The sequence below is a fragment of the Bombyx mori genome, chromosome 7 (assembly GCF_030269925.1).
Source record: "Bombyx mori chromosome 7, ASM3026992v2".
Lineage (NCBI taxonomy): Eukaryota > Metazoa > Arthropoda > Insecta > Lepidoptera > Bombycidae > Bombyx > Bombyx mori.
The window spans coordinates 1,648,702-1,663,649 of record NC_085113.1 but is presented as its reverse complement, the minus strand read 5'-3'; the positions used below and the strand labels follow the sequence as shown (position 1 = coordinate 1,663,649).

The window sequence follows — 14,948 nt, the reverse complement described above, 5'->3', positions numbered from 1 at the left end:
TAAACAATGTAGTTACGTCGGGCACCTGTGCTGACGCAAGTATGCAAAGGCAGATCTTCGGCGAGCTCAACTGCTGAATTGTCAAACTCGCAGACGACGCCATCCGCCGGACCGGTGGTCCGATGCCCTTACCGTTAGATTAAAATTAATAATAAGTTAGTCTTAAGTCAGATTTGGTGCAGAATAAACGTTCATAAACTATAATTTCATTGTTTTTAAACGTCCTCCGCGTGGCCCGCAACTTGACTATTTTGACAATATTTTTCAAATAAATTATGCATTATAGTAATTACAGTTCCACAGTTTTATTTATTGGCTAGATCGATACATTATATAACAATTGAAATAAATAGTGACCTAAACTAAAGGTGTTCTTTTTTTAAATCGATCGAAAATCATCACTCATCATCAATCATCGAAAACAAAAAAGTCTTCACATTAAAACGAATTACTAAATTGTGCTTCAGTAGTGTTGATCTAAGGTGCATTTTGACTTGTCCCGTTCTACTCACTATAGCATTCGATGTCGGCCGCCGAAACGAAAGTCTTCTTTTTAAGCTCACTAATTGACGACTCAAACTTGCTTTTCTCGATTTTGTTGCCAACTTCATTTTGCTGGTGCATTTTAAAACCGAAAAATGAGCCGAAGGCAGAAACCAAAAAAATTAAATAAATATTTTTTTCAAATTTCAATTGTCGTGTTTCCGTCGTATCGTTCTTTTTGGAACTGCCTCATTTGTATTATAGATGCGCGTACCACAATCCCGACTAATATACATTTCAATTAGGGACCTGTGATCCCGAAAAGAATGAATTATTGAACGACTCGCAACTGACGCAGCGCGCTAAAAAGACAAATTTCGAGATTACTTACTACCGATAAAACAAGTATTGTGCTTTTCTTTTGTATAGTTATAACGTTTCGACAATGACATATGAAATATTCAGTCTCCTGATTCTTTATTTGACGTCTTTTACGAACAATAATTTATTTTTAAATAGCTGACCCGGCAACTTCATAGTGCTTCAATCGGTAAATAAAAGACCTAAACTTTTATATAAAACTAGTTGACCCGGCAGACTTCGTAGTGCCTCAATCGATAAATAAAAGACCTAAACTTTTATATTAAATAAACTTATAAAAAAACAAAAGGAATCCGTCCGACGGGGGACACATCAAAGGAAAAACCAAATTGTTATTTTTATTTAATTCCGAGCATTTTTTTATTTACCTTTTAAACCTTCTCTGGACTTCCACAAATAATTTAAGACCAAAATTAGCCAAATCGGTCCAGCCGTTCTCGGGTTTTAGCGAGACTAACGAACAGCAATTCATTTTTATATATATATAGATTTTAATAATGAATTCATAATTTTTCTTTCATTATTATTGAGAATGTACGTGGTGGTGGGACCTCTTGTGACTTCGCACGGGTAGGTACCGCCGCCCCGCCTATTTCTGTCGTGAAGCAGTAATGCGTTTCGGTTTGAAGGGTGGGGCAGCCGTTGTAACTACATTGAGACCTAAGAATTTATCTCTCAAGGTGGGTGGCGCATTTACGTTGTAAATGGGCTCCAACAACCACTTAACACCATGGGCTATGAGCTTGTCCACCCATTTAAGCAATAAAAAAAACCTAAACAAACCGGCCTATCTGGTGTCGTATGCCGTGTTTGGAAGCCGTCAACTTTGAGATTAGGTCGGAGACGTATTTTCATTGTATACCGCCTACCACTTTTCCAAACGGGCAGCTCGACTGCTTTGCCGCAGATTTAGACGGAATTGTAATAAATATTCGTAAGACTCTAATAAAGTTGTATAAGGAAAGAGGCCATAACAGAATAGGACCACATAAATCTTTCCGTATATTGTGCAATAATTTCCTCGAGTTTTTGACAACAGTGTGCTTAGTGCGAGTTTTTTAACGTTTTCGATAGCGTAAAAGTTAACTCAAATTTGTATACAGTTGGAACAGCGCCCCTAGCGGAAAACGTAGCCAAATGTTCCAACTCCATAGTACTCCATACAAATTTGCGTTAACTTTTACGCTATCGAGAACGTTAAAAAACTCGCACTAAGCACACAGAAGAGTCATCTCGTGAATGTTTGAATTTAATCCTTTTAATGCGTTTAGCGAACCCATAAATTATAATTAGAATTAGATACTTAAAATTTCCTAAAATTATCGACGCTTTATGAACCTAACCATCTTTACTTGCTTCCTTTTGCTTACCATCTTCAAGCGAGAGCTCCTTGTCGAAGGATTAAGTATGTGGAAAGGAAAATCTTAGCTTTGCTTATAAACGTTCTTACTGCCATTCACACGGACTTAAAAATTTAAACTTGCAGAGTATGTTGGCAGAATAGGGTTTTATATTTGCGGCCTTAACCCATGGGCATCAGCAATGATAGGAGCACAGCTGAACTGCAGGGTACCGCTCACCATTGTTATCAAACCACAATTGAAAAAAAATATGTCACAGCGCTCAGTAGTACTGTGGACGATTTTGTTAAATAAACAGGTGGCCTCTAATGGAATAAAGTGGAATAAAGTTCACTCATACTACCTGGAATCACTACGTTCATCCACAGGGCATTTCCAGAGATCTTTTTTGCCACGTACCATCCGACTTTGGAATGAGTTCCCCTCTACGGTGTTTTCCGAGCGCTATGTCATGTCCTTTTTTAAACGAGGCTTGTGGAGAGCACTTAACGGCAGGCAGCGGCTTGGCTTTGTCCTTGCTGAGGTCCATGGGCGACGGTAACCACTCACCATCAGGTGGGCTTACGGCCCGTCTGCCTACAAAGGCAATAAAAAAAGGAGTAGTACGAAGTAAAAATCGTTGATGTTCACAATATTCCACAATCATCTAACGCAGTTATTGTAGATATTAAAAATATGGTTGTGCGCTATTCCACTTGTGCCATCCATGGTATCCACGGTATGAATGAATGGGCCATTAATTTGTCGATACGTCTACGGAAATTAAAATCCAATAAACGTAAACAAATTAACACTAAAAATTATCAAATTATAATCAACAAATTTTATGAAATCGTGAAATTAAAATCTAAACGAGAAAATGTTACGCGCAGTGTGCCTAATGTGCTGTGAGTATTTTTTTTCTCTTTTTTTTTATCGCAACTTATTAATGGAAGTGGGAACTTATTGGTAGGACCTCTTGTGAGTCCGCGCGGGTGGGTACCACCACCCTGCCTATTTCTGCCGTGAAGCAGTAATGCGTTTCGGTTTGAAGGGTGGGGCAGCCGTTGTAACTATACTTGAAACCTTAGAACTTATATCTCAAGGTGGGTGGCGCATTTACGTTGTGGATGTCTATGGGCTCCAGTAACCACTTAAAACCAGGTGGGCTGTGAGCTCTTCCACCCATCTAAACAAAAAAAAAAAGAACAAGCGGAAGCCAATAGAGAATTTATGATAACAACGAGGCCAGTACGAATGACTATCGAAAAAGTATTCGTATCGCTATCGAGAGAAAATGTATTTAAAGGATTTAAACAGCGCCCCTACCGTCCGTAAAAATAATTTATTTCAGCAGCACGAATGAATTTACTTACTTTCCCACTTCGATAAAGCGGCACGACACGAGAACCCTCTCATCGTGGCCGTATGTAGTTACCGGCGTAACTACATTCCCGATCCTGCGGACAGAATGGAAAGCAGTCGACGTCGCCCCAAACACGTCATTTAGGATCCTCCCGTTCCACTAACGGTACTTTTAGGTACCTCAAGCACCGGTCACCGTACTCGTCGAATCCGTCGCTTGCGACGAAGGGCTCGACGAGTAAATTAACCCTCAGACACAGCCCACTGAGTTTCTCGCCGGATCTTCTCAGTGGGTCGCGTTTCCGATTCGCTGGTAGATTCTGCGAAGTACGGCTCTTGCTAGGGTTCGTGCTAGCAACATCGTCAGGTTTGAGCCCCGTAAGCTCACCTACTAGTTAAGGTTACGCTGATATAGTCTCTCTAGTAGATCATCAGCTTAGGTAGGAAAAAAAAACTTACTTCCGTTTCGCAATCGTATCGTCACGTTATCGAAACTCGAAACTTATAATCGAGAGCACGAAAATTGTTTTAACATACGGTGACGTAAATCTCGAAGGCTGGTTATCGAGTGCTAACATTTAACGTAATGATCCTTCGTATCGGGTAATCGATACATTTACATAAGGAATTCGATAGATTTTCGTGCTTGGCGTGTACTGTACTGTTGGATGTGAAATTTCCAATGCAATTTTTTTTTTGTTGCTTAGATGGGTGGACGGGCTCGCAGCCCACCTGGTGTTAAGTGGTTACTGGAGCCCATAGACATCCACAACGTAAATGCGCCACCCACCTTGAGATATAAGTATAGTTACAACGGCTGCCCCTTCAAACCGAAACGCATTACTGCTTCACGGCAGAAATAGCCAGGGTGGTGGAACCCACTCGCGCGGACTCACAAGAGGTCCTACCACCAGTAATTACACAAATTATAATTTTGCGGGTTTCATTTTTATTACACGATGTTATTCCTTCAGCGTGGATTTTTTTTTTTATTGCTTAGATGGATGAACGAGCTCACAGCCCACCTGGTGTTAAGTGGTTACTGGAGCCCATAGACATCTACAACGTAAATGCGCCACCCACCTCGAGATATAAGTTCTAAGGTCTCAGTATAGTTACAACGGCTACCCCACCCTTCGAACCGAAACGCATTACTGCTTCACGGCGGAAATAGGCGGGGTGGTGGTACCTACCCGTGCGGACTCACAAGAGGTCCTACCACCAGTGATTACGCAAATTATAATTTTGCGGGTTTCATTTTTATTACACGATGTTATTCCTTCACCGTGGAAATCAATCGTGAACATTTGTTGAGTACGTATTTCATTAGAAAAAGGTGCATCGCTCAACACGAATGCACCGGACTTCTTATCTGTTAGGCCACGACGACTTCATAACAAGTATCCCTTCGAACCACAATGATTTCGTTTTGATAGAAATAGCCAGGATGTTTCGTGAAGATAACCAAAGCAGGGGTTAGCGGCTACGGGAGACGTGAGGTTGGTGTACTTAGTGTGAGTATTTAAACGTTCTCGATAGCGCAAAAGTTAACTAAAATTTGTAGGGAGTTGGAACGTTCACCTACGATTGCCTGTTAGCGGCGTTGTTAGATCTGCATACAAATTTGAGTTAACTTTTACGCTATCGAGAGCGTTAAAAAACTCGCACTAATGACACAGGTCTCAATTTAGTGAGCAGAGTCGAAATACGCATTTATTTTGAAGATTGCAAACGTTGATCCTCTTGCACTTGGCTCCTTTACATAACCAATTTCAGATAATCAAACAGTAATACCTATAAATCTAATTTACATTCACAGTGTTACAGCTGTCAAATCAATATAAAGTCCAAATCGAAGGGAAGGTTGATCTAGAGAACAATCTACTGAGTTATTTCAAAAACTACCTTTTGAATTACGTCAATGACAATCAAACGGATCACAAGATTCAATTTGAGTTGGATAAGAATCAGCACAACATGGATTCATATGTCGAGAAAGATTTAACGAGAAGCCGGGCGAGTGAAGTAAAAAACTTAAGCATTTTACAATTGCTCCTGGATTCTCCGGGTTTTAAAATAATGCATCTGTACGGAAGACACAAAAACGGACAGGAAGATATAAAGACACATGTGAACAATATTATTGTTTAATTTGATTGTGCGTTGAAAAATCGTATTCTCGCATTAAAACTGTACAATCTCAAAACTTACAAATTTTACAGGAGTGTTTTAAAGGTTTTACACGTAATATTTTTAATATTAATCATCTTTGTAACATTTGTTTTTTAATTTTTACCAGTTACATTATGTATCTTTTAAAGTAAGATAAAATTATGTATTAATTTTGTTAATAGTAGTAAAAACATAGGTAAACTAAAAAAAAAAGTTAACTACGCTCTTTTGACAGTATTTTTGAGAAAAACACTGGTGATACCAAATGTTTACGCATATTAACTCAATTTCGAATATTTTTGGAAATTGTACACTTTTAATGCGAAAAGGCGAAATGTGCGTTTTTAACGTATGTTTTTTTAAATATTTTTTTTTATTTACGTGAAAATGAAAAAAATTTGATAAAATAAGTAACTTTTGCTTAGTGTGTATTTGTAGATGTATTGGTTGATGTTTGGCTGTACAAAAAAATACTGAATCATTTATATCAATGTAAATATACTCATGAAAAAATTTAGAGGAACGCAAAAAATTGTGTACAAGATAATGCCAACTAAGTTTATTAATTTGGTGAATAGTAATAATTTAAATTTAATTCTCATTTTAATCGTCAATTGAAAAACAAGTTCTTAATTTGGTTTTTGCCCGTTTATTTCAATTGAAAAAAAAAAAAAAGATTGAAAAATGATTTTTGTACTCAACATTTAATTAAATTTAAACACGTTTTTATTTACTTCTAACTTTAAAACTTGCACGCAAGTAAAGGACCGCTAACTACGAATTAACTTTATTACCTTGTCCTAATATACCGATAGGGATAAACGGTTTAAATATATTTTTTTAATTTGACTTGCTACTTAAACCTTTCGGTGTAAGATCTTAAGCAGTATTTACTTATTGCAAAATTACCCAGTTACGCTTATATGCAAAGTGATCTATTATCATAACTTAGTGTTACCGTCTTTACTTTTTTTTATTGGTTAGGTGGGTGGACGAGCTTACAGCCCACCTGGTGTTAAGTGGTTACCGGAGCCCATAGACATCTACAACGTAAATGCCGCCACCTACCTTGAGATATAAGTTCTAAGATCATAGTATAGTTACAACGGCTGCCCCGCCCTTCAAACCGAAACGCATTACTGCTTCACGGCAGAAATAGGCAAGATGGTGGTACCTACCTGTGCAGACTTACAAGAGGTCCTACCACCAGTAAATATATGGGGACACCGTGCGAACACTATTGAGAATCCTTAATGACAACAAATAAATAGTCAATAAAAACAAATTGAACTGGAATAAACAACACTCAAAAAACATATTTAATTATGTTTGTGGCCAGTATATTATTATAACATAATTAAAACGACTAGAGGTCCCGCAGTAGTCGAAATTCGACTATAATTAATTGGAATTGAACGTTTGTACACTATTATGATTATATTTTATACTTCTATAATCACAAATTTCGCTACTATAAAAAATATTAACAAAGACAAACAATATTTCTCAATTTGACAACAGACGCCAAGAACAAAAGTTTGACAATAAATAGTATGCATGCGTGTGTGCGTCAAATACATGGCATGTAGTGTGTGTAATGTTTTCTTTATTGATTTAATGTATTTTTTATGCATAATTTAAAAAAAAAATTAGCATTTTGCACTTCTTCTCTATTTTCTCTATAAGTATGGAAAATTTCATACTCCTCCGTCCGCGCATATTTCGTAAAAAGGGATACAAAGTTTTTGCTTCACGTATTAATATATAGATATATATAGATTTAATAAAAATAAAATGCCAAATATTTTTTCTTCAATATACAAAGACGCGATATAATTTATAATGATAGTTTGCGATATTCTGGTGTACGTGATACATTACCAGTCACCCTTCCATTTGTGTCAATAAAATTGTTTGAAAGCAAACGGAGATCTTGACCTTGATTGTATAAATGGCTGTTTCAAAACTACATGGATGATTTTCTCTTTAATTTCGATAGGGTATTTGAGATGTTATTGTGACTGAAATTCGCATGAAGAGCGCTTTTAAAAGGGCATCGGGAAATCTTGTTATATCGTTTTTTTTTGAGCCAAGAGCCAGAGCCAAGCCGCCGCCTACCGCTTAATACTCTCCACAAGCCTCGTTTGAAGAAGGACATGTCATAGCGCTCGGGAAACACCGTGGAGGGGAGCTCATTCCATAGCCGGATGGTACGTGGCAAAAAAGATCTCTGGAAACGCACTGTGGATGACCGCAGTGGCTCCAGGTAGTATGGATGAACTCTACTCCGGTGGCGGGCGGTGCGATGGTAAAAACGAGATGCCGGTATCATCTCGAACAATTCCTCCCTCCCCATGCACTCCCCATGGAACATACGGTACAGAATACAGAGGGAACCGAAGTCCCTCCGCAGACCCAGAGGCTCCAAACAATCCGTGAGAATGGGATTATCGACAATCCGAACGGCCCTCATCTGTATGGAGTCAAGTGGAAGAAGCTGGTATTTGGGAGCCCCGGCCCAGAGATGGGAGCAGTACTCCACGCGAGGCCTGACTTGTGCTTTATAAAGCAAAAGTCTTTGTCCAGGCGTGAAGTACCGCTTTGCTCTGTTGAGGACTCCCAGCATTTTGGACGCTAAGTTGGCTTTGCCTTCCAAATGACTCCGAAACTGGACATCGCTCGAAATGTCGACCCCAAGTATCCCGATACTCTCGGAAGGTTGCAGGGATACTCCTTGGAATTGCGGCGCCATGACAAAGGGGTCCTTCTTCGCAGTGAACGCGCAAACTTGTGTCTTTATCGGGTTGAATTGAACCAAGTTCAATTCACCCCATTCGGAGACTCGCCCCAGAGAGTTCTCCACTTCAGACACAAGTTTTGATCGTCTCTCTTGCACCGCGCTCCGAGAGAGACTCTGATGGCCGATATATCGCGCATCCCCCGTGCTGTCATCCGCATAGCAATGCATGCCATCAATAGACAGCATGTCATTGATGTACAGGATGAAAAGCGTGGGGGAGAGCACCGAACCTTGTGGAACGCCAGCGTTAATGGTCATGGTATCAGAACAGTCACCGTCTACAACGACCGTGATGCTCCGCCCATCCAAAAAGCTAGCGATCCACTTGCAGAGACCCTCGGGGATTCCGTAAGATGGTAGCTTCGATAGAAGTGCCCTATGCCAGACCCTGTCGAAGGCCTTCGCGATATCAAGGCTCACAGCAAGAGCCTCGCCCTTGCTCTCCAAGGCTTCAACCCACCTGTGAGTAAGGTATACAAGAAGATCGCCAGCTGAGCGACCGTGATGGAAACCGTACTGTCGGTCACTGATCAGCTGGCTATCCTTAAGATACTTCAGGAGTTGTGTATTTATTATTCGCTCCATCACCTTGGAAAGCAAGGAAGTTATCGCGATAGGCCTATAGCTCGACGGGTCCGACCGGTCACCCTTCTTGGGGATAGGGTGGACGTGGGCGGTCTTCCATGAAGACGGAACCCTGTTAGCGCAATAAGAGAGGCGATACAAACGCGTTAGCGCAGGTGTCAGCTCAGGGGCGCACGTTTTCAGAACCACTGCGGGGATGCCGTCTGGCCCACTCGACTTATGGACGTCCAGGAGTCGGAGCTCCCGCCTAACTGCACACTGTGTGAAGCAGATATCCGGCAGGGAGCTATCACACCGGAGGATGTTCGGTGGTGTGGCACCCCCGTCGTCCACAGTCGAGTTCGAGGCGAAGAGTTTGACCAGAAGGTCAGCCTTCTCTTTCGCGCTGTGGGCCAGAGTGTCATCGGACTTGCGCAGTGGTGGGAGACTAGACCTGCAAAAGTTTCCTTCTGCAGCTTTGGCGAGCGACCAAAAAGCACGGCTCCCGGAGGGATAGCTCTCTAATCGCTCGCCAACTCTCGCAACGTGCTCCGACTTCGCCTTGGCAATTACCTTCTTGTAGGACCTGGAAGCGGCGTTATATTTCCGCCTTTCCCCTGAGATGTTAGGATCCCGACATCTCCTGGCATTATCCCATGCCACGTATGCGGACCGCTTGAGGTGTGCAGCATCCCTACTGGCATTGTTATACCAGGGTCTGCTGCGACCCCCAACGGGCACTTCAGAGGAGGGAATAAACAATTCCATCCCCCGGAGCACCACGTCTTTAAGACGGTCCGCACAGGTGTCAGGATCAGCAGAGGAAAAGCAGAACCGCCCCCATGGGTAGGATGCGTAAAATTCACGCAATCCATCCCAATCTGCTGACATATACCGCCAAACTCTACGATACCCGGTCGTCGTTCGACGACCAGGACGAGAGAGTGGTACGGCAGCACGAATAAGGCAGTGATCAGACGATCCAAGCGGAGCGTCGACCACCACACTGTATCCGGCCGGATCCGTGGTCAGCAGAAGGTCCAACAAAGAAGGTTCGTGCCCCTCAATATCTGGGACACCGGTGGGCTGTGTTACCAGCTGGGAGAAGCCGTAGGCTAAAGCGAAATCGTAGGCAGTCCGACCCGGGAGGTCAGTGGTTCTAGACCCCAACCACTCTTGGTGGTGAACGTTAAAGTCTCCAAGAACCACCACCTCCGCAGATGGGTACTGCTCAAGCATGCGGTTAGTCCCCTCTTGCACATGCTCAAACAGAGCTGAACCTGCATCACTGCTGTGGGACCTGTACAGGCACGCGTAGATTTGGATACAGCCCCCGTGATCCACGCGCAGCCACAAGAGGGACAGGTCCCGTTGTTCGAGGCCCCGAAGACGGCGACAACAGACATATCTCTATATTCTCTATAAGTGTGAAAAATTTCATACTCCTCCGTCCGCGCAATTTTCGTAAAAAGGGATACAAAGTTTTTGCTTCACGTATTATTATTATAATTAAAACGATTACTTTGCTGTCCTCTAAAGTTGTTCTAGGGTTTTTGTGAAAACAAATTCTAATGAAAACTAAAGTTGAAAAGCATCATGTTCGGTGTCTGTGTAGCCAGAGCACTGCTTCGCAGAATCTACCGCCGGATCGGAAAAGCGACCCACTCAGAAGATCCTCAAGAAAGAAGAGTTAAGCTAAGTTGAGCTAAGAAACTTAGTGGGCTGTAGAGGATCGATGATGAAGACATTACCTCAAGTCAGAAATGGTTGTGCCATAAAATAACCGTTATAATATAAAAATAACCGTAATAAAGGTTTTTAATGAACCTGTTACATTTGTACCTATTTTGACCGCGTGCTCACTAGAGGGCACCAGGGTATTGATTGTACACGGGCGACACATGGGCTAAATATGCTTCTGCTTGTAATAACAGGAGTAACGCTAAAATCTAGAGATGCGCGGATTACTCCGATGAGCTTGGGCTTAGCAGGCATTCAAAATTATTAACGGTAAACTAGTGTCTTCTAACTATAAACAGGTCGCTACTTAGTACTGCGTAGTAACCAACTCTGACCGCTATAAAAGTAAATTAATCATGGCATAATTGTGTTGGAAATTTTTATAATTAATTTAAAATGTTAATAACTATAAACAACATTAAGATGTGACGTAACTCAGTAAAACCTTATTTTCTTATGATATTAATTTTTTGCTGCAAGGTTTTTCTAGTATTTAGGGTTGCGGTCGTCATAAGAATAAATATGGAACCTATAAAGGATCGCTTCATCGTATGCCTATCGGTTTGACACTCAAAGCCGGTACTTTTTTCGGTAGAGGGTAGAGATACCAAATCGAAATAAATAACAAAAGGAAAAGAGTCACGAAAAGTAAAGCTTTAAGTTGACGTACCTAATCAAAAGATGTAACCATGCCTTCTCACTCATTACCCAACTTATAGGGAGCTTCCCGTTGACTGGAAATTATTAAATTTGACAGGAGCAAAGGTCTTATATTAATGTAGTTAAAAGTAGACGGTAAAGTATGAAAACACCATATTTCTACTTTCAATTCATAAAATAAGATGTTGTTGTAATAATAATAATAATAACTGGGAACAAATCACGCTCAGTCATCTGGCCCTAATTTAGGATTCTATGTGTTTTGGATACCAGAGACATACATACATACTTATATACACTGACATATACTTAGTCTGGCCATAAATACTGTTACAATAAATAAATAAAAAAATTATTGCAAATAACATTTATTACTTTTACAGTGTGTTAGTTTAATACATAAATATAAAACAATTTAAAGTATAAAAAGCTTATTCGAAGTGGTCTCCGTTGGCTGCAATACAGTCCTTTAAACGTTGAGGCCAGTTATCAATAGAAGCACGCACTCTTTTCATGGGAAAAATTTTCACTGCCAATCGTACGGATTGTTTTAGGGACTCCAAATTATTATGGCGCTTAGAGCAAGCTGTACTCTCTAAAACTGACCATAAATCATAATCCAGCGGATTAAGATCGGGACTAGACGACGGCCAGTCTTCAGCTCTGATGAAGTCCGAAACGTTCGTTTCCAACCATGACTGCGTAGATCGAGCTTTATGACCTGGCGCCGAGTCTTGCTGGAAGGACCATTCTTGATTATTGAACATGGTGTTGTTAAGGGGCTTCACTACCTTCTCAAGAATGGTATCTTGATACACTTGTGCCGATGTTTTGATACCTTTTTCACAAAAGTATGGCCCAGTCGCTCCTTCATAGCTAATAATACCCCACCAAACCATCTCCGAAGTCGGATAGTGCCCACGTTGCACTCTGTCGAATAATTGGGAAGCTTCCTTAGAGCTTTGAGCATAAATACGGTCATATTGTTTTTTAAAATGTTGCTAAATTGTAAAAAAATTCTCATCCGTAAACAAAATTTTTCTATGACCTCCCTTTGCGTATCGCTTCAGTAGTTGTTTCGATTTTACCACCCTATTCTTTTTTAAATTATCAGTTAAGAAATGACCAGTACGTCTCTTATAGGCTGCAAGTCCTAAGTCATCTTTTAAAATACGCGACACGGTTCTAGGTGCTATCTTCATCTCCCGAGATAAAATCTTTTGCTTTCAGACAGGATTTCTTCGAATTCTTTCCCTTCTTGCTTTGACCACCTTTTTCGTACGAACACTACGTGGACGGCCAGATCTTCTGTCACAAGCAGAGGAGGTCTCATTGCACCTATTAATAGCCCGGTACACAAACATTTTACTAATGCCAATCGTATGGAGAGTTTTAAAAATTGCATTTGGCTCCATACCTACTTTGTGTAATGCAATCACAGCGATTCGGTTCTCTTTATCACCCCACTTCATTTTCATATCGCAAAATATTGTACAATGTATTGGCGCCAAAATGAGAAAACTCAATGAGCAACATATAAAAATGACAGATTCCTAATTCAAATGTAATATTTTGTTTATTTTTAATTGTAACAGTATTTATGGCCAGACTAAGTATAGATAATAAACACTCAGACAAAAAGCAAACATAAATACTTACTTATATACACTTACATATATAGATAATAAACACCCAGACAAAAAGCAAACAAACTTGTTCATCACACGATTGTTTGCCCAATGTGGGAATCGAACCTGCGACCGTCGGCACAACAGTTACAGCACCACAGAGTCAGTCAGTGTTGAGACTTACAAACTTATGTTTTTTTTTTGTATTGCTTAGATTGGTGGACGAGCACAGCCCACCTGGTGTTAAGTGGTTACTGGATCCCATAGACATCTACAACGTAAATGCGCCACCCACCTTGAGATATAATTTCTAAGGTCTCAGTATAGTTACCCTTCAAACCGAAACGCATTACTGCTTCACGGCAGAAATAGGAAGGGACTCACAAGAGGTCCTATCACCAGTAATCACGCAAATTATAATTTTGCGGGTTAGATTTTTATTACACGATGTTATTCCTTTAGCGTGGAAGTCAATCGTGAACATTTGTTAAGTACGTATTTCATTAGAAAAATATATGATATTCAATAAAGACCGGAATGTTAAATTATAGTCTTAATATATAACAATTGTTTTGATTTTAATTTGGCTTGCTACATTTTTCTCTGTGACTTTTTCGGTTCGTTCACATTGTCGTCATCCAGACATTAATCTTATAATGATATTTAAGTTATTTAAATACAAATTTTATGTATATTTCCTCCGATTCCATCTCAGTACATTAGTGTATAACGTAGTGATTAAATTATGTGTCAAATAGGGTATTATTACACTTTTTTTTCCGTAATGATAAATAAATAACAACTATAATTAGTTAAAAAAATGATATTTTTTTGATTCTTTGCTAATTGCCGCTGTAATTATTGCTTAACGATTTGAACAAGCGGAAGGCCCTTTTTGATTTTTTTTTATTGCTTATATGGGTGGACGAGCTCACAGCCCACCTGGTGTTAAGTGGTTACTGGAGCCCATAGACATCCACAACGTAAATGCGCCACCCATCTTGAGATATAAGTTCTAAGGTCTCAAGTATAGTTACAACGGCTGCCCCACCCTTCAAACCGAAACGCATTACTGCTTCACGGCAGAAATAGGCAGGGTGGTGATACCCACCCGCGCGGACACACAAGAGGTCCTACCACCAGTAATTACGCAAATTATAATTTTGCGGGTTTCATTTTTATTACACGATGTTTTCGGGTTGAAACTCATACGAGGTGTCCACGCCTAGGGAGCGTGCGGCATATATGGCACTTGACAATCAGCAGATGTTGGGAGCAGACCGCGGGCCCAAGGATGCTTTTAGAGCAGGGGTGGGCAAATATCTTGATAGTCGGGCCGGGCCACATTGCAGATGAAAATTTTACTTCGGGCCAAACAGTCTTTTTTTCTAATTTTAAGTATAGTTTTTGCTAAGGATGTCAATTAATTAATTTTAAAACCAACATTTTTGAATCAAAATATTTATTTATCAAGTCATTTGAATAAAAAAATTGAAAAGAAAATTTATGTTAGACAAAAACTAATATTTGTGTTTTTAATAATAATATGTATATACAATGCTTCACGGGCCAGACAAAATTCTACCGCGGGCCAAAATTCTACCATTTGCCCAGGCCTGTTTTAGAGCCCTATCCACCAAACGATTCCCTTTGGACACTCTCCTGACGTTCGATCTATGCCCGGAGTAAGCACCTAGCGGAATTCTACTTCATGAGATATCTGGATCATCTACATATATCAAAGACTGGACATTAGAATAACAAAGCGTGGAAAAAGGCTAACAAAATAATTAAAACAAAAAAAAAGGAAAATTA

At 40.3% G+C, this 14,948-nt stretch overlaps 1 protein-coding gene across 4 annotated transcripts in view; it reads right to left on the bottom strand.

Moving 5' to 3' along the window:
* Positions 1 to 14,948, bottom strand: part of LOC101743386 (acyl-CoA synthetase short-chain family member 3, mitochondrial) — a 39,771-nt gene that overhangs the window by 21,737 nt on the left and 3,086 nt on the right. The window contains exon 1 of one of the 4 annotated variants that reach the window (XM_004923238.5): positions 513 to 807. The exons of 2 other annotated variants lie outside the window; for them this stretch is intronic. In XM_004923238.5, coding sequence (XP_004923295.1) covers positions 513 to 624 — 112 coding nt within the window. In that variant the 5' untranslated portion in view covers positions 625 to 807. Of the gene's footprint in view, positions 1 to 512; positions 808 to 14,948 lie in introns of those variants that run through there. One more of the 4 variants, XM_062669334.1, reaches the window with a different exon arrangement.